Raw genomic sequence first — 27,263 nt, 5'->3', positions numbered from 1 at the left:
CCTGACCTCAAGTGATCTGCCTACCTTAGCCTCCCCAAAGTGCTGGGATTACAGGCGTGAGCCACGGACCCCAGCCCATCTTAACTATTTTTTAAATGTAGTGTTTAGTAATGTTAAATACATTCCCATTGTTGTGCAACAGATCTCTGTAACTTTCTCATCTTGTAAAACGGAAACTCTAGACCACTGAATAACTCCCCATTTTCCACTCTGCTCAGCCCCTGGTAACCACTATTCTACTTTCTGTTTCTATGAATTTAATTATTTTAGATACCTTATATAATTAATGTGTCATTTTTTGACCAGCTTATTTCACTTAACCCAATATCTTTATGATTCATCTATATTGTAGCCTACATCAAAATTTCCATCTTTTTAAAGGCTGAATAATATTCCATTGTATGTGTATGTCACATTTTGTTTTTCCATCTTATCCATTGATGGACACTTGGGTTGCTTCAGCCTCTTGGCTATTGTGAAAAGTGCTGCTATGAAGATGGGTGTGCGAGCATCTCTTCAAGATCCTGCTTTTAATTCTTTGGGGTATATACCCAGGAGTGGGATTTCTGGATCTCATTTATAGATATAGTTATAGATATAGATTTTTTTTGAGTTAGGGTTTCTGTTGCCTAGGCTGGCCTCGAATTCCTGAGCCCATGTGATCCTCCTGCTTAAGCCTCCTGATATGTTTAATTTTTTGAGGAATCTCCACACTCTTTTCCACAGTGACTGAACCATTTTACATTCACATCAACAGTGCACAGGGTTCCAATTTTTCCATATCCTTGTCAATATTTATTTTGTTGGGTTTTTTTTCCCCCTTTTTTTGAGATGGGGTCTTGCTCTGTCACACAGACTGGAAATGCAGTGTTATGTTCATGGCTTACAGTGGCCTCGACCTCCTGGGCTTAAGCCATCTTTTACACCTCAGCATCCTGAGTAGCTGGGACTATAGCCTGGCTAGCTTAAATTTTCTTTTAATTAGACAGGGTCTCCCTGTGTTTCCCAAGCTTGTATTTTTTCAAAAATAGTGGCCATCCTAATGGGTGTGGGGTGGTATCTCACTGTGGTTTTGGTTTGCAATGCTCTAATGATCAGTGATGTTGAGTATCTTTTAATATGGGTTTTGGCCATTTGTATATCTTCTTTGGAGAAATGTCTATTCAAGTCCTTTTCCCATCTTTTTTAATCAGTTGCTTTTTTTGTTGAATATTGAAGTTCTTATCTATCCTAGATATTAACCCCTTATCAGATATATGATTTACAATTATTTTCTTCCATCCTGTAGGTTGTTTTTGCCCTGTTGATTTTCGCTTTGAGACACAGAAATTTAAGTTTGATGTAGTCCCATTTATCTACTGCTTTTGCTGCCTATGCTTTTGGGGTCATATCCAAGAAATCGTCACCAAATCCAATGTCATAAAGCTTTCCTCTATGTTTTCTTCTAGGATTTTCATAGTTTTAGGGTCTTCCATTTCACTCTTTAATCCATTTTGAGTTAATTTTTGCAGATGGTGTAAGGTAAGGGTCCAACCTCATTCTTCTGCATGCAGAAGGACATTGTGTTTTAACCCATTTTAGATCATCAGCTCTGTGAGAGCTTGAATTGTGTCTTATTTATTAGCATATCCTCAGATAGTCCTGGATACATAGTAGGCTGCTTAGTAAATGCTTTTTATTAAGTGATTGCATTGAAGAGACTGAGAAGATTGCTATGCTATACTTGTCTCATAATTGTTCTTTTAAACGCACATAATAATTACTTTTTGACCATACCTAACGCCTAGTACTGACAGAGCAGTGACAAGATGGAATGACATTCAGACTCCAGCACATGAAACAAAGAAACAGATACTTTAGACTTTTCATATTTAGATAAGTCTTTTTTAGTACACAGAATAATTAAGCCAAAGTTAAAAGCAGTCAGTGTTCCATCCAAACATGTCTCATACCCCTACTCTTAATACTGGTTCCAGGTATATCTACAATGAGTTTGGAAAGGGTGCCAGATCTCTCCTTTTACTAAATATTTTACCTCCAGTAGCACATAAAAGAGGCCAGAGATATCTCAGCTAGATTTACATAGTCAGTACACTACAGAGATCATAGTATGTCAAGTGCCTTTGAAATGTGGGCCTTTGATGTACAAATGGTAGCACCTTATATATGGCAGTGGAGGCCAGAAAGCAGCAGCCGCCCCCTTACCACCAAAGCTAAACAGATTCCAACCCAGAGTAGTTTCCTGTATTGGTGCTCCAGTCTGATTCACCACAGGCCTCGGAACTGGACTTTAATTTAAGGGCGAGAGAAAGCCTATTAGCTTTCTAGCTTCCCTACTAAGTCTCAATGGTGGGTACCACAAACACTGAAAGTTAAGAGAGAGAAGGAAATGGGTTTGGAATGTCCCCATTCAAAGGCTGGGTATGTTGCAAAAGCTTATTCATCCTCAGTCACTCTCTGCTCCATCAAGGACCCTGGACAGCTCAAACCATGTTGTAAGCCAGATGGCAGCATTGGAGTAGCAAGCTTGCAAGGCATTTATTAAGCAAGACAGCCAGTGGCTCCCCTGCTCCTACAGTTGGTTTTGTTCTAGTGATCTAGAGCCTGGAGTTGACTTCCTCCAGAGAAGCAAAGCAAGAGCATTCTCTTAGAGGAGGGTGGAGAGCACCGTGCTAGGAAGCAGTTTATAAGGAGAGACGCCAGTCTGTTTAGAAGCAGCCAGAGGGGGCCTGTGTGAAGCATTTGCTGGAGAAAACTCCACCATGACCCAGAGTACCTCAGGCCAAGGGAATGAACGAAGAAAAACCAAATCCTGAACCATCTTATTCTCTGGACGGACTGAGATCCAGGTTTGTGTTTGAAGAGTTCAAGACATAAGTGGAGAGGAAACACACCGACCCTCTGTGAAGAACTCTGACCTTTTGTTCTTGCTGACTTTCCAACTGAAAATCCACCTGTGTCCTTCTTCTCTGGGCAATTTCTACCAGTCTCCCACGTCCAGATCAAACCTAAATGCCGCTGACCATTGCAGGCTACAGTGTTCACTCCCTACCAGCTCCCACAGCAGGAAGCATCTGTGCACTTACCTGGAGGGCATGTGGATACTGTTTTATTTATTTGCATTGGCTCTATATGTCTGGTCTTCCCAATTCGGATGTCAAGAGGTCATTCATAACACCTAGCACACCGCTAAGCAATGATAGCCAGGGATAAGGCACTCAAAGGTTTAGAATCATTTGCTAACATTAATGTCATTTCCCTTACCAGTGTGGAGAAAAAAATCCATTGCTCTATCTGTGGAGGTACTCAAAATATAAAATAACTTGGAACTATTTTTTTAAGTTTTCATTGTATATTTCCCGATGAAATGATAGGATGTTTGGGATTTTCACCCAATTAATAAGTGTGAATCTTCAGGAACAGCATACTGAATGAAAGAAGCTGAAAGTATACATTCACAAGAACATATATATATATATAAATTAAAATATTCCAGTGATATGGAGTTCTAGAACAGGTGAGACCACAGTGAAAGAAAGCAGTTCAGTGTCTGCCTAGACCAGGGGTTGGGGAAGCAGACACATGCACATGGACACAAGGGAGATTTCTAGGGTGATAGAAATGTTCTATATCTTGAAATGTAGGATAGGAGTTAGATGGGTAAATACATTTGTTAAAACTCAAACTGTAATTTAAACGAGTACATTATATATCACCTGTATGTCAATACAGTCGACTTGGAAAAACGTATAGCTAGGTATAAAAATAAATATAGGTATAAATATGCAAACAAATAAGGGAAGGTAGAAGGAAGACTGGGGAGTAGCAGGAAGAGGCTGGCTCTGAGTTGTTAGAATTGGGCGAGGAGCCCCGAGCAGGGGGGGCTTCATAATACTGTTCCATTTTTGTATATGTTAACATTTTTCCAGAAAAAAGTTTAAGATAGTTTTCTTTTTTTTTTTTTTTAACTTAAAATGATCTTTAGGAATCTTATCCAATCCCAGGACAATGACCTTTTTCTCCCAAATTGCTATTGGCTATGAGGGTTTCTCAGGCTTGAGGGGCTATTTCCCAAGGTCCTCTCATTGCCTGGGTGTGTGGCAGCCCTATGGACACCTGCCTCGTTTCTCCTCGATGGAAGCTGGAGAACACTGTCCAGCCCCCAGCAAATGTGAGCTTTTGGAAGGCTTTTTCTGATGGTGATCACCTTCCTGTGCCCTCCTCTACACTCACCAGGTGGGCCCTGGCCCCCAGGCAGGCCAGGAGGTCCAGGAAGGTAGGCGTTTGAGGCCAGCACCTTGTCACCGGTGATATACTTGCCCAGGTCAGCTGCATTGTTGGGGAGCAGCGCAATCTGCAAGGAGAAGAGGAAGCCTCGGTCAGGAAGCAATGGCAGGGGAGAGCCTCAGCATTTGTCTTGGTGATAGAAGCTGCAAAGCCTTTTCATGAGACATATGTATATACTTTTTACTAGAGCTAGTTAGAGCTCAGAGAAACCGTAAAGAGCCTCTTTCTAAACCTAGAGGCCTTCTAGGGCAAACAACTTGCATGACATTACTCAGCTAGTTAGTAGGTGAGCTTAGATAAGCTCCAGATGGCCTACATATCACTGGAACTCATTATTATCATAATTAATAGGATCTACTTATTTCATACTCTCAATTTGTTAATTATCTATTTTATGTCTCAAACATTTATTGAACACCTACTATGTACAGGTCCTGTGCTTGGTTCTATGGCTATAGTGGTGACCAAGACATGGTCCCTGCCCTTAAAGAACTCTCAGCCTTGGGAGCCAGGACCGAGAATGTGGCTGACGGTTCCCCTGCACACCCGGAGCTGACCTTCAGTATAACTGGGCAACAGTGACTGTGGTGGTTGTAAAACGTGTCCACAAATTCTTTGACACTTTGTGATCATGTGAGTCAATTCTCCTCAGTAAACTCCCTTTAATATATACAGCTGCCCCATTAGTTCTATCCCTCTAGAGATCCCTACTACAATTCCCCTGTGACTGTCACTCAGAATTCAGTAGAGATGACTGTAAGAATCAAAATCTTGTGCAACCTGAAAGTCAGCTTTGTACAATTTCAAGTCAGGGCTCATGATTTAGAGTCACCACTGTGTTCCTGGGATACATTTAAAATGGTGCTGACATCATTGTGTCATAGCAATAGACCACCACAACCTGCAAGTGGGTACCTGTGGCCCTGGGGAGGAAGAGGAGTGAACCAGTGAATGAGGGAAATGGATCAGTCAATCTACTGCAACCTTGAGGCAATGGGTCAACACTGGCAGCTGAAGCCTGATGCAATTTTATCATCTGCTTCCAATTGAGACACTGAAACATGGATCCCACCCTTGGGCGTTGGCATGAGGCAGACTTACCTTTAAATCTCAGCCCTGCCACGTTCTACCTGTGGAATCTTGGGTAAGCTACATAGCCTGGATTTCCTCATCTATAAAATGGGGATGGTAACAGCCACCTAGAAGCACTGCTGGAGGGTTAAAGTGATGTTGTGTTTACCGTGCCTGACTCAGTGTCCAGCCATTGTCATAGACCCAGCAGAAATACTGTCTGGGGGCCTAGGCACTGTGGCTCATGCCTCTAATCCCAGCAGTTTGGGAGCCCAAGGTGGGCGGATCACTTGAGGTCAAGAGTTTGAGACCAGGCTGGCCAACATGGTGGAACCCTGTCTTGACTAAAAATACAAAAATTAGCTGGGTATGGTGGTACATGCCTGTAGTCCCAGCTACTCGGGAGGCTAAGGCAGGTGAATCGCTTGGACCCAGGGGGTGGAGGTTGCAGTGGGCCAAGATTGCACCACTGCACTCCACTTCAGCCTGGGTGACAGAGGGAGACTGTGTCTCAAAAAAAAAAAAAAAAAAAAAGGCTGTCTGAGGGCTGCTCCTGGCTTTGTTCCTAAGTAGCTGTGTAACTTTGGTAAGTCCCTTCATCCTTCATTTTCAAATCTACAAAATGTGCAGCTTCAACACATGATCAAGTCTTCATATTTAAAATTTTGTAAACAGAACCTCAGGATGAGACCTGCACACAGATGGGCTCCAGAGATGCTCCCCTATTCCCCACCTATTTCCCGCAGTCCTCTTTGCTTGGTTTGGCCTCTTGTAAAAGTTACGAGGTAAGGTGGCAAACGCTGACCTCAGTGTCCCGGCTGACCTCCTGCTGGGTGGCTGCATCCTGGCTCCCTTCAGCCCCTCCGTGCAGTAGCAGAATGAGTGCAGAGTGAAGGCACTGGTACTTTAGAGGTGGCTGTCCAGAATCTCTGGCCCCACTTTCTGCATAAACACAGCAGAAGATGGGCTGTGGAATGCTAGGAGTTTGGGAAGAAGGTTGTAGTAATGTAGAAAGAGTCTGCATTTCCCCCGGATTCCAGTCAATGGAATTATACGTATCATTTATCTCATACTAGCCTTTGTAAGAGAGCTTCTGCCTCAAAGAGCCGTTGGGATGAATCCATGAGATGCCTCTTGTAAAGCATTTTGTAGAGTGCTAATAAATAATATTTTTACTTGCTAAACATTTGTAGAGCTCTTTCTAGATGGATGGCACTGTTCTCAGTTCTTTGTGAATATTAACCTTTTCTTGTCATAAAATCTTTAGGCAGTAGGTATTAATGTCCTTTTTAAAAAGTAGAACTGAGGCACAGAGAGGTTAAGTAACTTACCCAGAGTCATACAGCCAGCAAATGGTGGGTCTAGAACTTAAACTTAGCCAATCTGCTTCCAGAATCTGTGCTCCTAACCACTAAACCAAGCGGCAACCTACAGTCACTTTTAAAATTTTTTTTTCGACACAGTCTCACTCTGTCATCCAGGCTGGAGTGCAGTGGTGCAATCTCAGCTTACTGCAACCTCCGCCTCCCAGGTTCAAGTGATCCTCCTGCCTCAGCCTCCCGAGTACCTGAGATTACAGGCTCCTGCCACCACACCCAACTAATTTTTATATTTTTAGTAGAGATGGGGTTTCACCATGTTGGCCAGACTGGTCTCAAACTCCTGACCTCAAGTGATCTGCCCTCCTTGGCCTCCCAAAGTGCTGGGATTACAGGCATGAGCCACTGCTCCGGGTCTACAGTCACTTTAACATGGATTCCCAATAATCCTGGGAAGACCCATTTTACCAGCAGCAGAGGAAACCACAAATTATTGAGAAGCCATATAACCGCCTGAGGCAAAGGTGGCGCTAGAGCGAGCAAGTGCAGCCATCACGCTGCAAATCTACTCACTTGAAATCTTAGGGGCCTCTATATTCTCAGGCCTGACTGTTGGCCCTACTCCATTCGGCCATCGTTTGCTGATTTAACACTGTTGGCACGGCTTCCCCACAAGACAGTAAATGCCAGGCCTCTCTTTCTGGAGTCTCCCTTCCCAGGGGGACTCTCTGCAGCAATTTGACTCTCAAATCCGATAGCCCCTGCTGCCAGAACACAAGCAACTTAAAAAAAAAAAAAATGGAGAGGAGAGTTGGCTCTTAATTTTAAGTGCTCTTGTGGGACAGAGACCCATCTGAAAGGGAAATGACAGGCATCTCATCTATCCCCACATTGTCCCTTTCTCACCACATCACTTGTTTTCTTCCCACACCACAGAAGAAGTGGTGGAGGTGGAGGCACTGAGGTCTATACAGCATTTAAAAACATGTTTTTATTGCAAAATAAAGCAAAGAACCTGGAAACCTCACAACACAAATATAACACTTGCTATATATAGCAAACTGTTATAAAGCAAGCACCCCTTTAGGTGCAGCAAACCACCATGGCACACATTTAACCTATGTAACAAACCCGCCCAGCCTGCACATGTGCCCCAGAACTTAAAAATGAAAGTAAGCACCCTTTTAAAGAACTCCCGAATCAATCAACAGAACTTTGCCAGCCACCCCGGACCCCCTCCTTCCACGTGCCCTATCCCAATCAGTCTCCTCTCTTCCCCAACAAGTCACCACTTTCCTTTTACAGTAATCACTTCCTGTGTTTTTAAAAATAATGTATCACCCAACTGTGCATACCTAGACATTATGGCTTAGTGTTGCTCATTTGAAAAGCGATAGGTCTTTTAAGTTTCCTGTTGTCTGCAGACTGCCAGAACCCAGGGCATGTGACCTGTTGTGTTCCCCACGGTTGGAACGTTGCCGACTGGACATTCGTGGTGTGGTTCAACGTGTTTAAACAGCATTTTATGCTGTGGGGTTGGCCATGGTCTAGGACTGCTGGCATTTCCTTCTTGGCTAATGTTTATTTGGGCAGATGTCCTATGTTCTTTTGTGAACAAATGGCATTAGCAGCAGCAAGACGACATTAAAAACCAACTGACAGGCCGGGTGTGGAGGCTCATGCCTATAATCCCAGCACTTTGGGAGGCCAAGGTGGGTGGATCACAAGGTCAGGAATTCAAGACCATCCTGGCCAACATGGTGAAACCCTGTCTCTACTAAAAATACAAAAAAATTAGCCTGGTGTGGTGGTGGGCACCTGTAATCCCAGCTACCCAGGAGGCTGAGGCAGAGAATTGCTTGAACCCGGGAGGCGGAGGTTGCAGTGAGCCGAGATCGCACCATTGCACTCCAGCCTGGGCGACAGAGCGAGACTCTGTCTCAAAAGCAAAACAAAACAACAACAACAACAACAAAAAACCAACTGACAATCCAAACACTGGCACCAGAGTAGAAGTGAGAGGACCTAGGTTTTAGGCCTGCCCTCTTGGACAGTTACTTCACCTCTCTGAGACCATCAGTATCTTTTCCACGGGGTCATGGTGCTAATTAAATGTGATTCTGGATATAACGCTTTCTAGGCTGTAGAATGCAAGACATTCTAATAGGAACCTTTAGAAATGAGTTGCTCCTCATAACATTCGATGAAAGTCTGCATTAGCTTGGGATTGCCACAGTGCATTTGCAGAAAGATTTTGCTATAAGGTAGAACGACTCTAGTCCAGCTCAATTGCGTAAGAGTTACTGGAGTATTAAGACGACCTTGTGGATTTTTATATAGCTCTCCAGCAGGGTCTTTGAGGGTGACAAGTATTTCAATGCAAGTTTCTCCACTTCTTTTAACATTTTTATTTTTATGCATCACAAAAAAACATGGCAGGGAGGTTAAGGGAAAACCACACATTGATTTAGCAACTGAATTTCTGAACAACTTGTGATATTTAGCCCCCTTGTTCCTAATCTTGGCTGGAAATAAATTCCCTAAGGCACATAGATTATTTCCAGGGAAGGAAATAATCTATTTATTTATTTCCAGGGAGGGTAGCTTTATGTCGTGAGAGGTACACCTGGAGATATTGATCAACTGCCTGCCCCAAGCCCTTCCGGCTTATGAAATGCAAACTTACTTCTTCCTGGAATCCTTCTCTGGGTTTGTTTAATACAACTAACATCAACCTAAGCTCAAACTGGGGATATCTGTGTTGGATGTATTTATTTCTGTCTCTGTGTTTATAGTGATAGACAAGGTTTTCTGCCTAGTCTTCCTATTAGGATCATAAGCTATTTAGGGTTAAATCTATGTTTTATTCATAATTATCCATCAGATATATACATGTTTCCGTTAAGCAGATCATGTCGTCAGTGTTGTAAAAAAAGGCTTGCAAACCATTTCTCTTCTCAGCCTGTTGATTTACTGAACTGGTAGCTGTGGTTTTCATTACGGGCTTGCTGCATGTTTGTTGAACATGGGAAAGAGATACCATCTCAGACTTACTCTCAAGCCCTTCAGAATCACTGGATGCCAAAGTTCAACAGGGCAGATACACCTCTCTGATACGCTAAGAGTCTTGAGTGGGAGCAGTTAAACAAACCAAGAAGATTATGTTTCATCAGTGTAAGGGTGACTTCTGAGTCACTGACAAACTAGCAAATTAAGCCATCTTAGGTACAATAAATACTGTTTATATGGGTCCAGGACAGTTGTTCAAGAAGTCAGATCGCCAGATCCGTACTGGGCCATTACTCACAGCAGAACGGTGTTACTAGAAATCTGTTATACTGTCAGGCATTCACACAGCCTTTTACAAAGTGCATTGGCCCTCATCTTTGATGACATGAAGTTCCCACAGGGCTGCTTTTCTAGGTGCAGGGAGCTCAGAAAGGGCACAGGCTATAATTTTTAAAAGTGAAAAAGAAAGCTACTGCAGAAATTCCTTACGAGCTTATGGCAGTTTATAGAGACAATATTCTCCATAAATAATATACAGATCTTAGATAAAACAGAATCACATAGGTCTTTCCCAGGACATGTATGGAAATTTGATTTTTGAGTTGGAGTTTCGCTCTTGTTACCCAGGCTGGAGTGCAATGGAGTGGTCTCAGCTCACTGCAACCTCCACCTCCCAGGTTCAAGAAATTCTGCCTCAGCCTCCCAAGTAGCTGGAATTACAGGTGCCCACCACCATGCCCAGCTAATTTTTGTATTTTTTAGTAGAGATGGGGTTTAACCATGTTAGCTAACCATGTTAGCTTGAACTCCTGACCTCAGGTGATCCACCTGCCTCAGCCTCCCAAAGTGCTGGGATTACAGGCGTGAGTCACTGCACCCGGCTGGAAATTTATTTTATGAGAAGTTGCAATAGCTATAGCTCACCCTCTCTATGGCTTTGCCACGTGTCCCTTACCTAGTGTTGATTTTAATAATCGCCTCTGCAATCCCTTGCCATCATTGTGTCCTGTTGCCCCTTGGATGGCTCTGAGGGTGGGCAAAGCATCCCAAATCCATCCAAACCTCACTGGCATCAACTGCGTGAATGCTCAATGTGGATAATTTATTTTCTTATCATTTGTAAATATCCTTCCACCTGGCCTTGGCCAAGCCCTCCTTCCATCACGCATCATCGTTCCCACCCCAGCGGCACGTACCTTTTGCTTCAGCTGCAGCACGGTCTGCTTCATCTGGTAGAACTCCTTGCACGTGGCACAGCAAGTTCCAGCTTTCACCGCGTTCTCAGACTTCTCATGGCCTGAGAAAGGAGATGGGCTCAGTCCTGTCTGGGAGGCTGGATGCAAGCCAGACTCAGACAGCATCGGGAAGGGTGGTCCCAGGGACAGAGCGGCTGACAGCGGGACATGTGAGGGCTCAGCTGTGGGTGATTTTACAGCTCTCGGGTCCTGCCAGCATGCTCCAGGGTCACAGAAGAGTGGGGGACAAAGAGAGAGGGTTGCTGCTAGAAGTTGAGCTCAGCTGTTCCTATTTAGACATGCCAGGAAGACCCTGATCTTCCTTTCATGTGTGAAAATGCGTACCACGGCCCTTTTATCAGTGCTTTTCCAGAAGGCAGGCTCTATAAATCTGACATGATTTATACTCCTCTGAAAGGGCTAATGTTCACACATTATAAATATTCCCCAAGCTCAGGCACTGGGCCTTAAAGTTGCCTTTATCACCTCTGCTAATCCAATTCTTCAAAGGGAGCACAGCAGTGGGCTGGGAGCTGACCTCACTGATGCTTGAGGCCAGGATAGGAAATGCCCCAGACACTTCGCCACCCCATCTGGGGCCACTCGCAACAGCAACAGAAAGGCAGTCGGGCCCATCCACTGCAAAGGGTCCCAAACCCCAGCTGTAGAACATTAGGTGCTCCATGGGCTTTTTGTAAAAACATTCTTTGCTAAAGGAAAACTGGGTGAAGTAAATGGTGATCTGGCCAAGAATACAGACAGCTCTCTTCCTCCTGGCACTGGAATGGGCTACTTAAGCCTGCATGCTGGGAAGACCAGACACCTGGGTCACCTCGCTGCTGAGGACCTTGCACAGACTGCCAAGGTGTGTGCCAAAGGTGGCAGCAGTGTGGGCTGAAAGTGCTAGGTTGAGGGTGTTTTGTTTGGGCAGGCAGGACAGTCTGACACCCAGGGAAGCATAAACTCTCCTCGCTTAACAGCCCTTTGGCGTTGGGCCAGGTGTGCTGTTTGTATGACATAATAACCACGACTATCTAGAACGCAGACTGGGGAAGTCGGTAACGCGTGACCATCTCTTGTGCTTCCTGGCCCGTATCATTTGCTTCTTACTCTTCCTCTCTTCTGCAAAGCCCTCTGTTCCATCTCCACTTGTTGAACCCCACCAAGATGCAGATCAAATGTTCCATGAAACCTGCTCTCAACCCACAGAAGTCTGAAAATCAGGCAGCATTTACTGTGTGTCCCTCCCACTCACAGGCTGGTCTTCTAGGCTTCCCTGGAGAGCGGTTCTTAGGGCACATGCCAGTGTGTAAGCTGCCTAAGAACGAGGCTCACTTCTTGGTATCTCACATAATGGATGCTCACAAAATGTTTGGGAAATGGGTTGTTACAGGTTGAATTGTGTCCTGTTTGCCAATTCACGGGAAGTCCTGATTCCCAGTGCTTTAGAATGTGACTTTATTTGGAAACAGGATCATTTCAGATAAAATTAGTTAAGATGAAGTTATACTGGAGTAGGGTGGGATCCTAGTCCAATATGATTGGTGTCTTTATACAAAGGGGAAACTTGTACACAGGAAGAATGCTATGTGAAGACAAAGGCAGAGATGAGAGGCAGTGGAAGCCAAGGAACACCAAAAATTGCCTGCCGATGACCAGGTGCTAGGGAAAGGCATGGAATGGATTGTCCTGCACAGCTGTTAGAAGAAACCAACGCTGCTGACACCTTGGACTTCTAACCTCAGACCAGAGGCAAATTTCTGTTTAAGCCACTTAATTTGTGGCGTTTTTCTATGGCAACCCTAGGAAATGGACACTTGAATGGATGGAGAGATGGGCATGAGGGCAGCCCACATGTAGGCGAAACTTCCTTACACAGCCCGGCTGCCCAGTCCTCTCCCTGGTGACATATGCAATGACCAGAGCTTCTGCCCTTTGGGAGGTGAGCAGGCCCAGAGGCAATCTGGCAGCTGAGGTCTCAGACTGTGCACCCTCAGCACACAACAGCAGGCAGTTTCAGAGCTTACCTGCTGCACTGCCATCCCTGCACCATGGGAGACCTGGTATTGGCAGCACCCAAGCTAAGCACACATTTCTCAAGCCAGCAGGTTGACACAAATGATGCCACGCTGTGTAGTTGAGTTGCCACAAGTAACAGTGTAATTATTGAATATGCAGTATCAACCTAGCTCTTCAGGCAGGTTTTGAATGTGTAATTGGAGAAAAACACTTGAATCTCTGCAAAAGTGGCAGTTTTAAAAAATCCACTTTATGTGTAACCAACATAACAGGGCCATCCTTTTAATGCCTGCTTTCTAGGCGAATTCCCATAGCTTCCTCACCTGTACTCCCTTCAGTTGGCACACTGGAGGGATGGTTTTGACTCACTGCAGCTGTGTGACAATGAGCTGAGCAGTAAGGGGGAACAGGGAAGGTCTTGTATCAGAGATGGTAGAGTGAACTGATTACCAGTACAAACTTGAGTCCCATTGTTCTGGATGCAGGTACCATCTCTGTCACTGAATAGGCTCAGCGACCTTGGGCAGGTTACTTGGCCTCCACAAACCCCACTTGCCTCGACCATAGCCCTGGAATTACAATTCCTGCCACATGTGGCTGCTGTGATGACTGGGCAAGGTAATGCATGGAAAACCCTCAGCACAAAGCTTGGTTGTAGGTAGATGGGAGGGGATGTCTAGCAGTTTTCAGGCTCACCAAACCCTTTAAATTTCCTTTGCATGATAATCCCAGAACCCTACAATAACAGTATTAACATGAATAGCAAAATGAGGGAACTGAGGTCTGGCGACTTCCTGAAGAGCATCTAGCAAGTATCTGAGGTGGGTTTAGAATGGAGTTGTCCTGAAATTAAGTCCAATGCCTTTTCCACAAATCAGAGAGTCTCCTTTGGGTTTTTTATCCCTGTTCAATGTACCAATTTATAATCCTATGGAGCTTGAATACTCCTGAAAACCAGAACTATTTAGCTCAATCTCCAACAGAGTAAGGCAGGCAAGTTTCCACGCAATAATATACTTAGTTGTAAAGGGCGAACACCTTAACTTTGGTTGTGCTGACTGCAGGAAACGGTGGGCTCTTGCATGAAAAGATGACCCAGGCTCCAGGTTTATTATGTTAATACCTAAGGACAGATAAATGACATCCATCTTTCCCAACCAGTCTTTCAGCCATTCCATCTCATCTACTGGTCAATGTATACAATACCATCATCAATCTAGTCTGTCCATCAATCCATCCATCCATCCATTCATCCATCCATCCATCCCTCCATCCACCCATCCTTCCTTCCTTCCATCCATCTTCCCATCCATTCCATCTTCTTAACCACTTATCTATCCATCTGTCCGTCCATCCATCCATCCATCCATCCATCCATCCATCCATCCATCCAACCATCCATCCATCCATCCAACCATCCATCCATCCATTCATCCTTCCATCTATCTTCCCATCCATTCCATCTTCCTAACCACTTATCCATCTATCCTCCCATCCTTCCATCCATCCTTCCATCCATCCATCCATCCATCCATCCATCCATCCATCCATCCATCCATCCATCTTCCCATCCATTCCGTCTTCTTAACCACGTATCCATCCATCCGTCCATCCATCCAACCTTCCCTTCCTTCCATCCATCTATGGAGCATCTGCTATTAGCCAGGTCCTGTGTCAGGCACTGAGAATGTAAAATAAGTGAGGATATCCATTTAACAATTTTTCAGTTCATCTTTAAGAATCTAGCCCTGTCGGCAGAGCTGGGCCACCATGAACAAAGTTAAAAGCTCATGTTTCTGTCCACTTCTACTTTTACATACTCAGTTAAATTTTCCAAGTGTTAACGTGATTAAGCAATTGGACAGCTTCGCGATAAGATAAACCTCTTTACCAGATTCTAGACTATTTCATTTAGATCATAGAATGTTAGAACATATCTTTTGTTCAATCTCTTTTGTAGAAAAGGAGAGTGAGAGCCAGAGAGAGAAAGTAACTTGCCTTAGGTCTTTCAGATTTGCTGTGTGTAGAGACCACAAACTCAACTGGGTCCCAAGTGGCTGTTCTGGAGGGGTGGGTGCATGCAGTGAGCCTGCTATTGGGAATTCTGTTGAGGACACCTGAGAGCTATCTGCTGGCCAGGCTCCAGGGCAGAAGCTCTGCTGAGTGACCTGTTACATGAAAATTCCTGGGCTGTTTTCTGTTCTGTTGTGGAATTATCAGAACACAGAGAACCAAGATTAACATTATCCAGAAGACTTGAAGCTCCTCTGACACAGAAGTACACAGCATGGTAATAAGGAGTGTAGGCGCTGGTGCAGCTGCTGCTACCTAGTACCTTTTAAATTGGACAAGTCATGGTTTCTGTGAATGCCCGTTCTTTGAACGGTAAAAAGGTAACAGCACCTATCACTTGGAGCTGCTACGAGGAGCCAGTGATAAGATACATAGGTTCCCAGAACAGTGCCCAGCTTATGGTAAGAGCTCTATTCATAGCACTCATTGTTATGCTATTTATTGTTGGTATTACTATGATTCAGTTCTCTACAAAATTAGACATGTGGGGTTGGGACCTTATATCACCCTTTCAATAGAGCTCTCGAGGGTTTAAAGATAAACAAGGACTCATACCTTTTGTATATGTAGACCTGGAACATAAAACCTACTCTGATTTGGGGTTCACATCCACCTTGCAATTTGTCTACGATGTCAACATGGAGCTATAAATAATCTCACATATGCTACATTAACAGTTTATTTAGAAATTGGGGTAGCTATCGCTGCATGTTTTTAATCCTCTCAACTAATGCTGTGGTCACACCTCTGGGAAAAGCCTGGGGTGGTATCGCTCAACACTTTTTCTTCAACTTGTTCAGATTTTAAAGGTGCAATATTATTGATTAGCCACATGGGGGCAAGAAGCTCTAATTTTTCCTGAAGTTGACCAGGACGTCTATCCTAAGCATTAGAAATTGTAACGCCTTAGATATCTTAGAAAAACCAAACAGTGTTCCCAAAATATTTTATATGGGCAGTGCCAGAAATGAACAAAGCATGTTTGTGTTTAAAAGTTGATTGTGCAGATTTGTGCTCTGGCTGTAATGCTCAACCCCGGAGGCACATTACAATCACCTGGGGGGCTTTTAAAATATGAATTCTGCTGCACACCACCCATCTGGGGTCTGCAAGGCAACAGTATCAGCATTTTTTAAAAAAGCTCCCCAGGTAATTGCAAGGTTGAGAACCGCTGATCTATGGTTTAGTGGAGCTTGAAAGTAATATGAAACACCTGGCCATCTGACACTGCCCTGTAATAAGTGATACCAGGGGTCATGGTCACGTTATCAGAAAATAAACAAAAGTTGAAAAATAAAGACTGGCAAGCTAATTACTATGGAGCCAACATTTCCTTAATTTGTCTCCCTATTGAGGCTACAGACTCCCTGGGGTGACTAAACTGGCTCCGGCTACATATTTTCAAAGAGAAAATCAAAGTGACTGAATGTCCATTAGCCAGACGGCTTGTCTCAGAGAGCCCAGAGCCAGTGGATTGCAACCTCTCAAGCCTCAGAGGCAGTCCTGAGGCCAGCCTCCCTTCTCTCCCCCTGGATTCTTAACAACCAGCTGAGGTTGTGTTTGATTTCAAATTCCTCCGATTGTAACAATACAGGCATTAGATAATGCAAAGTTAAAAAGGAAAACCGAGGAGGAAGAGATGATTTCAGATCACATGTGGTTATACTCAATAATCACTCTCAATTCACAAAAAACGACCATAATGAAATAGTGAGCTTACTAATTAGTCCAAAACAGATGAAAATGCTTCCTGGCTTCTGATGTTCTGGAATGTGGGGCTCTTTAGGCCTCTGACATTTCTTATTGCTGAACTGAACGCTTGGATGTTTAATAATTCATCTTTCAGATATTTTGAGGAAAGTCCTCTGCTTAGAAGTTGCTGAGGCTGGGCATGTTTCTAAATCTCAGTACTTAGAGAACTAAGAAATGTAGGCCTGGACCAGGTGCTGTGGCTCACGCCTGTAATTCCAGCACATTGGGAGGTCGAGGCAGGCAGATTGCCTGAGATCGGGAGTTTGAGATCAGCCTGGCCAAGATGGTGAAACCCCGTCTCTACTACAAATACAAAAATTAGCCAGGCGTGGTGGCGCACGTCTGTAATCCCAGCTACTTGGGAGGCTGAGGGATGAGAATCGCTTGAACCTGGGAGGCAGAGGTTGCAGTTAGCAGAGATTGAGCCACTGCACTCCAGCCTGAGCAACAGAGGGAGACTCTGTCTCAAATAAATAAATAAATAAATAAATACATAAATAAATAAAATTAAATAAAAAAATGAGGCCTGCACATGGAATCACAGGGCTTGCATCACTTATGCTAAATCACACCAAATTTTGAAAAATATTTGAAAGGGTGAAAAGGTCTTCAAAGCTCATATAGTTTAACCTTCTCATTTACAGATAAGGAAACTGAGGCCCAGAGACCTGCTCATTATTGCTCAGTTAATACTGAACCAACTTTGGTTCTGTATTACTTCAAACTCCCAAGCCTAGGAACTTTCCACTGTATCACGGCCATTAAAGAAATGATCCCCTTCCCCACCACCACTGGCCCTTGCTAGGCCACACTGCTGAAGAGTGGAGGCTTTTTTTTTTTTCCTGCCAGAACCATCAAAGCCAGCCCCCACCTTCCCAGCAGTCCAATCTCTCGAATTATGACTTTAATGTTCAGAGCATACAATGGCCTGTCCTTTCTCATAATTTTAATGACGTGTATGAATTGCTTGCCTCTACCCTTCTCTCTACCCTTGAGTTTCTACCCTCAAATATTCCTGGTTACTGGTGTTTGAATTTTGTTTGACTAAAATATAAAATCAAATGCTAGTCCTTTGTGCATAGTTGATAAATTCAGTGGAGACAAATTACTGAAAATCCTGAGCGATTCTTTTAGAAGGGTCCTGCTGGGGAGCATCCTTAGTGGAGTCATATCAGGTTTCCCTTTTAAAGACTATTTGCAATTGCTATATTTGGGGAAGGATGTTGATGGAAAAGAAAGAGGAGAGGATTCCCAGACAAGTGTAATCGTTTTTTTTTTTTTTTTTTGAGACAGAGTTTTGCTCTTGTTGTCCAGGCCAAGTGCAATGGCGTGATCTTGGCTCACTGCAACCTCCGCCCCCCAGGTTCAAGGGATTCTCCTGCCTTAGCTTTCCGAGTAGCTAGGATTACAGGTGCCACCACGCCCAGCTAATTTTTTGTATTTTTAGTAGAGATGGGGTTTCACCATGTTGGCCAGGCTGGTCTTGAACTCCTGACCTCCAGTGTTCCGCCTGCCTCAGCCTCCCAAAGTGCTGGGATTATAGGCCTGAGCCACTGTCCCCAGCCAAGTGTCATCTTTTGCAATGCGTTTTGTGTTACAGTAAGGCTCAATGATACAACCAGCAGAATGCTCTTGATTAAACAGGCCATCCCTCATTAAGTCACCTGTAACTCTCTCTCAATATGGCAGAATGGAAGGTACTATCCTACTTCCATTCATCAGATGCCATGCAGTCTACAGAAAATCACTTCTCTCTGAACTCTGGCTGCTTCATCTGCTGATAATCAACATCCTTGCCTGAAAGTTGACCAGATGGCTTATCATGGCCCCAGAGCTCAGATCTTTGATGCTAAGTTGATATTTTCTAAACTGTTTTTCAGGATACCATCACTTGTGATGTGTTCGTAGGTTTCTTAATTTTGGGTGTGATTTGTTCTAGGAACTCCCAAGGAAGGTCCAGACCTAGCCAACAGAGCTCCAGCCACCTTCCCTTCCTGAGGGAAGTAGAGAAGAGCTAAGCCCTAGGCTTAGGGAAGAGGACAGCAGCTTCCTGGGCTACAAGTAGTGGATACAGGAGCTGGTGACTGTGTGGCACCAGCCTCAAGCCCTCTAAGTGGCTGAGGGCTTTCTCCCCTGGGAACTGGTTCTGCCAGCCATCGTCAATGGAGTCCGTTTTGCTTCAAAGTTCACCCTGACTAGACAGGCCCTTGACATTTAGGCTAAAATCCTACATTTTCGTGGCTAGGCTGGCACTGACACCTTGGCAGAGGGACCAGAGTTGCTTCACATATGCATGTAGTGGTATTTTGATGATCAAGGCATTGCCTGAAGCATTGATATTAGTTTAGGGGCTCTCTTTCTCCTTTCTCTTTCTTCTTCTCTCTTTCCTCTTTCCCCATCCCTCCCCTTTTCATCTCTGCCTCGTTCTTCTTTCTTTTTTCCTCTGAACTCAAATAAGGAAATAACCCAACCTTCAGGATGATCATATGCTTGAGTGACCAGACATCTCAGTTGAATGTCGCTGACAGAATGTAAATCAGCTTCTCAGCTCTGTGCTAAAGGCCCAGCTTTTAGAAATTTTCCAGCTGCCTGTGGACTGATACTTCTGTGAAACACAAAGATGAACCACTACAAAAATAAGATGTAAAATGCAAGCATAAATTTTTGGATTTAAACAAAATTCCTCTGTCAGATTGATATAAAAATTTCTAAACACTCTCAATTTTTGTTTTTATCCAATTATGAATCTTGCCTGTCCATAGACCATATTTTGAGTAGCATGGATACAGATTGTTACCTTACATGGAGATATTTCATATTTATATTTCAGCCCATTTTCTTTGGGAAAACACAGCGTTTCTGGCCTCTTCTCTGCTCATCTTAGTTTGTCTAAACACATATCTAAGCCTTACTGATTTCTCCAAGAGCACATCACTTCAGCTTGGTGGAGAGCTTCCTCCAGTACACACTAGCTTACAACCCTTGAGCTAATGGGCACCACTCTTATTCTTTCTCTTTAGAAGTTTGAACTTACATTCTGTTCCCTAGGTCCCATTTACCATTGGTATATGTGCCCCTTCCTGTCCACTTGTCCTTTGAGGTACCTGATTGGGCTCTTAAGTAAATATATAAAAAATACGTTACATATATTACATATAACTACATATATATATATAAACTGCATGATATGGTTTAGCTGTGTCCCCACCCAAATCTCATCTTGAATTATAGCTCCCATAATCCCCATGTGTCGCAGGAGGGACCTGGTAGGAGGTAGTTGAATCATGGGGGCAGGTCTTTCCCATGCTGCTCTCATGATCGTGAATAAGTCTCAGAGATCTGATGGTTTATTCATACAAAGGGAAGTTCTCCTGCACATGCTCTCTTGCCTGCTGCCATGTAAGGTGCGCCTTGGCTCCTCCTTTGCCTTCCACCATGATTGTGAGGCCTCCCCAGCCATATGGAACTGTGAGTCTATTAAACCTCTTTTTCTTTATACATTACCCAGTTTTGGGTATGTCTTTATCAGCAGTGTGAGAACAAACTCATACAATAAATAATTGTGTATAATTTTATATAGGCACTTGGAAACTTTAGATATTAAACATAATGTGGCATACATTGTATATAAAATTATATAGCATAAAATGATATTTATATATGCAATTCTATATCATATCTATATAATATACAAAAACATGTAATTAGGGAGATATTTAGACTTGCCTTACTTACCAGTGTCATTGGGATATTTGTCTCCTTTGGTACACGTCTTCCCATCATCTTCCTGGATGTAGCCTTCCCGGCACTCGCAGCGGTAGCTGCCCAAGGTATTGATGCAGATGTGGGCACACAGCGTCCCATTGCTGCTGGCACACTCATCAATATCTGGTTTGAACCAAATGTAGAGAATACTCAGTTTCTGAGAATTCACTTCTAATACAACAGGTGACATTGGGCTTGGCCTCTCTGTTAATAACAACAAAGGACACTTGGGCCGACGTTGATCAGAGAAGCCTGGAATAAAGCAGGGAGCTAGAAATGTAGGCCATCCGTAAAAACAGCACTTTTGGCCAAGTGGCCATTGTTACAGGCTGATTAGTGATGAGGTTCCTGGCTGTGGCTCTGCCACTCCCAAGACATGTGGCTTAGACTGCTAGCCTTCAGATCTCACTTACAGAACAATGACAATGAAGCCTGCCCTAAACACTTCATAGGGCTACTTAGAAATGAAAATGAGATCACCAGTGGCAACACTCACTTAGAGAAGAAAACATTACAGAGATGATTTTTTTGTGAGTGCCCTACTGTGCTGAGGATTTTTAAGTTTCCCTTTATGGTGTAGGTTCCAAACAGCATGATGGTGACCCACAGGTCACTTAGGAATGGTCCCTTCCCAGTTAAAAGCCATGATGGCACCTGGGAAAAGATACTTCTAATAAAAGAAAATAGTCATAATGGGTCTAATGGAAAGAGTCTTCCCCAGAAAATGTCTGCCTCATCAGGAACTCAGACAGACCCCTCATGGGCTGTGGAAATGAGCCATGGGACCACCAAACAAGTCCCCACGAAGAGCCCATGTTAACTACGCACATCATGGACTTGTTCCCCTGCTGCATGGTGGAAACAAAAACGTTTCCCACCACGAGGACAGTGGGAGGCCCAACTTCATTTCCTGTTCACTGGTTGAAGACACTGGGTAGCAGTGGGTGGGAACCGTGGCATGCAGCCCCAGACTGTGCACATGTGCTGGGCAGACAGAGGCCAGCGCTGAACTTGAGGATGGCAACAACTTCCCAGCCACTCCCTGCACAAGCTGCCAGTGACCCAGTCCCTGTATATGCTGAGGGGAGGGTGGTCATCTGGACGCTCCCCTGGCAGTACCGACTAGGTCATCTGTGGACTGGATGTTGCAGCTGCATCCTCCTCTGCAATTCCTCAGGCTCGCTGCCTTTCCCCAGGTGTCCTAAACCTACATGTGATGCTGCCTGTACTGCCCAGAGAGAGGAGATTAAGCTGATATCAGAAATAGAAATAGAACTCTTAGTAGAAGGCAAGTTCTGCTGGTACCCAAGCCCCCAAGCAAAAAGAACAGGGGCTGGGTGTGGTGGCTCCTGCCTGTAATTCCAGTGCTTTGAGGGGCCAAGACAGGGGGCTGAGTCCAGGAGTTCCAGACCAGTCTGGGCAGCAAAGTAAAATCCCATTTCTATAAAATAGGAACAAAATTAGCTGGGTGTAGTTGTGCATGCCTATAGCCCCAGCTACTCAGGAGGCACAGGTGGGAGAATTGCAGGAGCATGGGAGGTCGAGGCTGCAGTGAGCCAAGATCATACCACTGCACTCCAGCCTGGGCAAGAGTGAGACCCTGTCTCAAAAATAAATACATGAAGAATAGGCTTCAAGAGCTGCTATAAACTGAAGTAAGATCCTTGTGCCTGGGACCTGAGCCTCATGGAATGGCCTGTGCCTTTCTCTGCAGGAGAGGCCAGAGATCCCTGCTCCATTCACTTGGGAGTCACAATTCCATTCTCTGGCATTGTGGGGCACCATTCCCACATGCTGACAGGGAGCAACCAGAGGACCTACAGTTGGAACTTCTCAGAAATGGTGCTCCCTAGAGCCCCTGCTAGGCTAGAGAAAGAGGGATGCTCATGACAGCTGGTTTATTTCCCATGTAGTCTCCGCAGTCTCTGCAGTTCATCCTCCAGCTGATTCTTAAATCTCATCATGCCTATGAATCATTAGAGGCATTGGTGTAAATATGCATGTGTGGACCCACTCTCAGAGTTGTGATTCACTAGGTGTGGAGAAAAGGCCAGGATTTTTTTCTTCCTAAATGAGGACCCCAGATGTTTCTCAGGTTAGCTATGAACTGACCACACTTTCAGACACATAGTTCCAGAGGAAAAGGAGCCATAAAGCTGCCTTAGAACCTCAAGGAATGCACGGCTGGGACAGCCAGTTCGTGAGGGCGACAGTAAACAGGCTGGTGCCGTGGGTGGCGCAGGCTCTGCTCAGCTGCAGCCCAGGTGGCTGGCTTCGGCTCTCTCCGACTTCCTCCCAACCTGTCTGCCATATGGCTACTTCCTTTTATCCCCAATCATCTTCTAAGAGAATGTTTATTCTTGTTTTGTTCTGTCTGCGTTTTTACGTTTCTGACCATTTATACTCTGTTTTACATTATTCCAGTTTATATTTGGGCGTGTTCCCCTTCTCCTGCTCTTATGTCTCACCGCCAATTAGGACCTCACTGGTACCAGATCCCGGAAGAATTCCTGGGGCTTAGTTGGTTTTAGTAATTGTGATGAAGGGCAGTGATAAGCTATTCCTAGGATAATATCAAACACAACTTCATCCAGCAAGTACGAGAACTGAAGGGTCCAACCAAGGACAGAACCGTCTGAACAAGGCACATGTTCAGAAGCTGGAAACAAAGCACATTCCCAACACACCCAGACAGTATGGCTTCTCCCGCTTCCGGTGTCTCTCCCGGTCATATCGGTATCCCGGATAACAAGTACACAGCACTCGGCCAAAGTTGTCTGTGCATTGCTGTTCACAGGGAGCCTCGGCACAAACGTCGTAATCTGAAAAAGCAAAGTGAGAGCTCACGTCAACCACGGGAGGAGGCGGGGTAACCTGGCCCTGGCCTGGAAAGGACTTTCTGGGCTGGGCTCTGCTCAAGAGCACGTGTGAAGTGTGGACAGATACACTTAGAGGGACAGGAACTCTTTCGGGCTGTGGGGCACCTTCTAAGAGTACTGCAATGGGTAACATACATGGCATCACATCACTCGTGATATTCCCCCTAGGTCGCCTCATCATCCTTTAGTCTTTGTCACTATCCAGAGAGAAAAGACTCTTAAGAGGGCCAGACTCTGCGGATTCCCTCGGGGGTGGGGTGCTGTTTTGTCTTGTTCATCAACTGCTGTAGAGGCAGGGGACTCCACCCAGCAGAACACTAAACAAAGGCCAGCTGGGGTGACAGGCGCTGGCGTCATCATATGGGAGGAAGGGCTGGAAGTCAGGCAGGCTCAGAGAGGTAGGAAGGGGACTTTGTGTATACATGTCTGGACTCATGCTGCTAATACCTGAGACTCGGTAATTTACAAAGGAAAGAGGTTTAATTGGCTCACAGTTCCACATAGCTGGGGAGGCATCACAATCATAGCTGAAGGTAAATGAGGAGCAAAGTCGCTTCTTACGTGGCAGCAGGCAAGGAAATGTGTGCAGGGGAGCTCCCCATCAGATCTCGTGAGACTTATTCACTAACATGAGAACACCACGGGAAAGACCCACCCCATGATTCAATTACGTCCCACCAGGTCCTTCCCATGACACGTGGGAATTATGGGAGCTACAATTTAAGATGAGATTTGGGTGGGGACACAGCCAAACCATATCACTGTGTAACAGAAATGTGCATGACTTATAAGAGAGCCGATGCTTATATGTTTATACCGTATAAGTGTGCATCCTGGGGGGTTGATCTCTCATGCTGAGAAGGGATTGGATGAGTTCAAATGGTTAGAGGTCTCTTTCCAGCCCTCAGCCTGTGCAAACTGAGGTGGATACACTGCTACTCATAAAGAATTAGGGCATCTGCTCCTCTCAGTTCCCAGGAACTGATATGTAATGAGCCTCTGAAGGGACTTTGGCTCTAATGCAGTAGCTCAGGCACAACACTGACTCCCAGGCGAGAGCCAGCACCTCATTAATCCTTTGCACTATCTCCTCCAGGTGCTGACAGATAAACTATCCTTGGACACCAAGTGAGTCTGGCTTTGCCCCACCACATATGAAGGTGAACGGGTGGGCCGTCAGCTCCTGATGCAGGGAAGGTTTGTGTGACAAGTATTGTGCCATTCTCACAATGACCTGGAAAGCTGCCCTTGTAAAATACTCCTTCCCATGATTGTGATTTCAGGCCTGCTTTGCCTGCATGGTGTTCTGACCAACCCTGCAGACTGTCTCTAGCTACACATTTCCTCCACTTGGCATCACCTCTAGGCAGCCAAGGTTCTGTGCTCTTTATGTTGGAGAGCATGATCCTGGCATAACTGGCTGTGAGCTTCCCTGTTGGCTATTGCCACCATTCCGCAGCAGCTGGCAAGGGGAAGGAGGAGGCAGAGAGGCTGTCAAAGTGTTTGAGTTGATCATGGTGCCTAACAAGGCAGTTCCCTGTCTCTCCTACCATTCCTGCTTCCCTGAGGAACCACTTCCAACTCTTCCAGCTGATTCTTTCTACACTCACTTCTGCATCTCTAAATAGCGGACTGCATTGCTTCTTTATTTTTATTTTAAATCCTCTCTAATGACTTCCAGTAACAGAGGAGATGCACGGAATTTTTTTATGGCCTCCTGTCCCCTGCAGTCATACCCGTAACTTTCTATTCCCTCCATCTGGCCAATATAGTTATGATGAAATTTTGATGTGATAATCTTTAGTATTTGTACCATAATGACGACATAAAAGCTATTCTTTGCTGAACCTGGAAGTATGCTTGAATTACTTGTACCTTCTTGAAGATCTTTTTATCTTCTCTGGAATTAAAAGAATTATCTTGTATATTTTTGGGGCGCCAGTTACTGAACTTTCTCTCTTAGCTTCAAACACCCACCTTCTTCTATGGGCTACTTTGTGACTTGGGCTCTGGAGTCCACATTCCTTTGTCAGCTGCCAACCTCTTAGTTTCTGACAGTGACACACATAGAGACACAGACAGAAACAGGGAGGCTGGAAGAGGAAGAAGGGATATCTATCTTTTTCTGTTTTGCTTCCTGAGATTCCTATTCATGAAAGCCTAATATCAGCCTTTCTCTTCCATCCCACTAGCAGATTGTTTCAATAGCAGCTGCAAGCCGGGCATGGTGGCATGTGCCACCTCCGGAGGTTGAGGTGAGAGGCTGACTTGAGGCCAGGAGTTCAAGACCAGCCTGGGCAACATAGTGAGATCCTGTGTCTACCAAAAAGAATACAGTGGCAGCAAAATCCAGCTTGAATTTTTTCTAACACTTGCAAAAATCAGCCTCATTGTATCCCATTTCAGAGACATCAGCACCAGCCAGCCATCTGGTAGCCCCGCCTCCAAGGTCTGGGTCCCAGATCTACTAGTAACTTCCTCTAGGTTCTGAGAAATAGGGCTTGCTAGTCAGTACCTCTTCCTCAGAGTTTTGGGTCCTCCCAACTTCTAAGTTTTCACTGGGTCAATATCTTCTCTTTGTTTCCCTAGCCTAGAGGCGGTAGCTGCTTCCTGCAGTTGTTACCTCAGTGATACTTAGTTTTCCTTTTGCATTTTTGGTTCTCAATTAGTAGTTAGCAGTTCTTTATATTAATTGCTTTCTGTTAAATAAGTGGCGAAGGGTCTGTTTCTGGACAACTTCAATCTACATGTTCAGTTCTCTACAAATTGATCACTAATTCATCACCAGAGATCCCCTCAATTTTGCAAATCTCTTCTTATAGACATTTTTTCAAATTAATCTCAACTTGCTCTAATTAGGACTCTGTAGGTCTGCTGCATGGCAGCTACTACTCTTGGTCTTGAACTCCTCAGGTAATCCTCTTCTCTTAGCCTCCCAAAGTGCTGGGATTACCAGTACCGCACCCAGCCTGTAGCTGCATCCAGGAATGTGCATTCACCACGAACCTATGGATGCCCATCACCTCCCTCTCTCTTGTGTTGGATTCCTGTTTCCTGGATCCCACATGTATTAGTCTGTTCTCACACTGCTAATAAAGACATACCTGAGACTGGATAATTTACGAAGGAAAGAGGTTTAACTGACTCACAGATCCACGTGGCTGGAGAGGCCTTACAATCATGGAAGAAGGCAAATGAGCAAAGTCATGTCTTACATGGTGGCAGACAAGAGAGAGCTTGTGCATGGGAACTCTCATTTATAAAACCATCAGATCTTGTGAGACTTATTCACTACCATGAGAACTGTATGGGGGAAACTGCCCCCATGATTCAATTATCTCCACCTGGCCCTGCCCTTGACACGTGTGGATTATTACAATTCGATGTGAGATTTGGGTGGGGACACAGCCAAACCATATATCCACATCTTTCTCTCTTCCAGTTTACTCCCTCATTTTAGTGGAGAATATTCTCCATTGGCTTCCTGACTTAGAGCAGCAAATATGAGACAGCAACGCTTAAAAACTATAGCTTCCACTCATGAGTTAACATATTTCTTTAGACATTCTAGTTTCTTTTTGCCATCTGTTATGGTTAATGCTACAGGTCAACTTGGCTAGGCCATGGTACCCTGCTATTTAGTCTGGAGCAAGGTTCACCAGGAGGATATATATGCTCTGAATCAGTATCCAACATATGGTATGGTTTGTCCCATAACCAGGATTCACAGGTCCCAGAATCAAGGGTGGAAATGGGAGAGGCACCACTCACTGTTACCCGTACTGATCCACTAGCAAAATTTTTGCTTCCTGTTCCTGTAACTTTATGTTATATTGGCCCAGAGGGCTTAGTTT

At 44.7% G+C, this 27,263-nt stretch overlaps 1 protein-coding gene across 5 annotated transcripts in view; it reads right to left on the bottom strand.

The window, feature by feature from the left end:
• CCBE1 (collagen and calcium binding EGF domains 1) overlaps positions 1–27,263 on the bottom strand; it is a 287,475-nt gene that overhangs the window by 36,357 nt on the left and 223,855 nt on the right. For all 5 annotated transcript variants that reach the window (XM_045378106.3, XM_065533689.1, XM_074022617.1 and 2 more), the window contains exons 5-8: positions 23,218–23,352; positions 20,501–20,653; positions 10,883–10,983; positions 4,234–4,354 (exon numbers count right to left, since the gene is read on the bottom strand). In XM_045378106.3, the coding sequence (XP_045234041.2) occupies positions 4,234–4,354; positions 10,883–10,983; positions 20,501–20,653; positions 23,218–23,352 (510 nt within the window). The remainder of the gene's footprint in view (positions 1–4,233; positions 4,355–10,882; positions 10,984–20,500; positions 20,654–23,217; positions 23,353–27,263) is intronic.

This window comes from Macaca fascicularis, chromosome 18 (assembly GCF_037993035.2).
Source record: "Macaca fascicularis isolate 582-1 chromosome 18, T2T-MFA8v1.1".
Taxonomy (NCBI): domain Eukaryota; kingdom Metazoa; phylum Chordata; class Mammalia; order Primates; family Cercopithecidae; genus Macaca; species Macaca fascicularis.
Note: the sequence above shows the minus strand (reverse complement) of the source record. Positions and strands in the feature narration are given on the sequence as shown.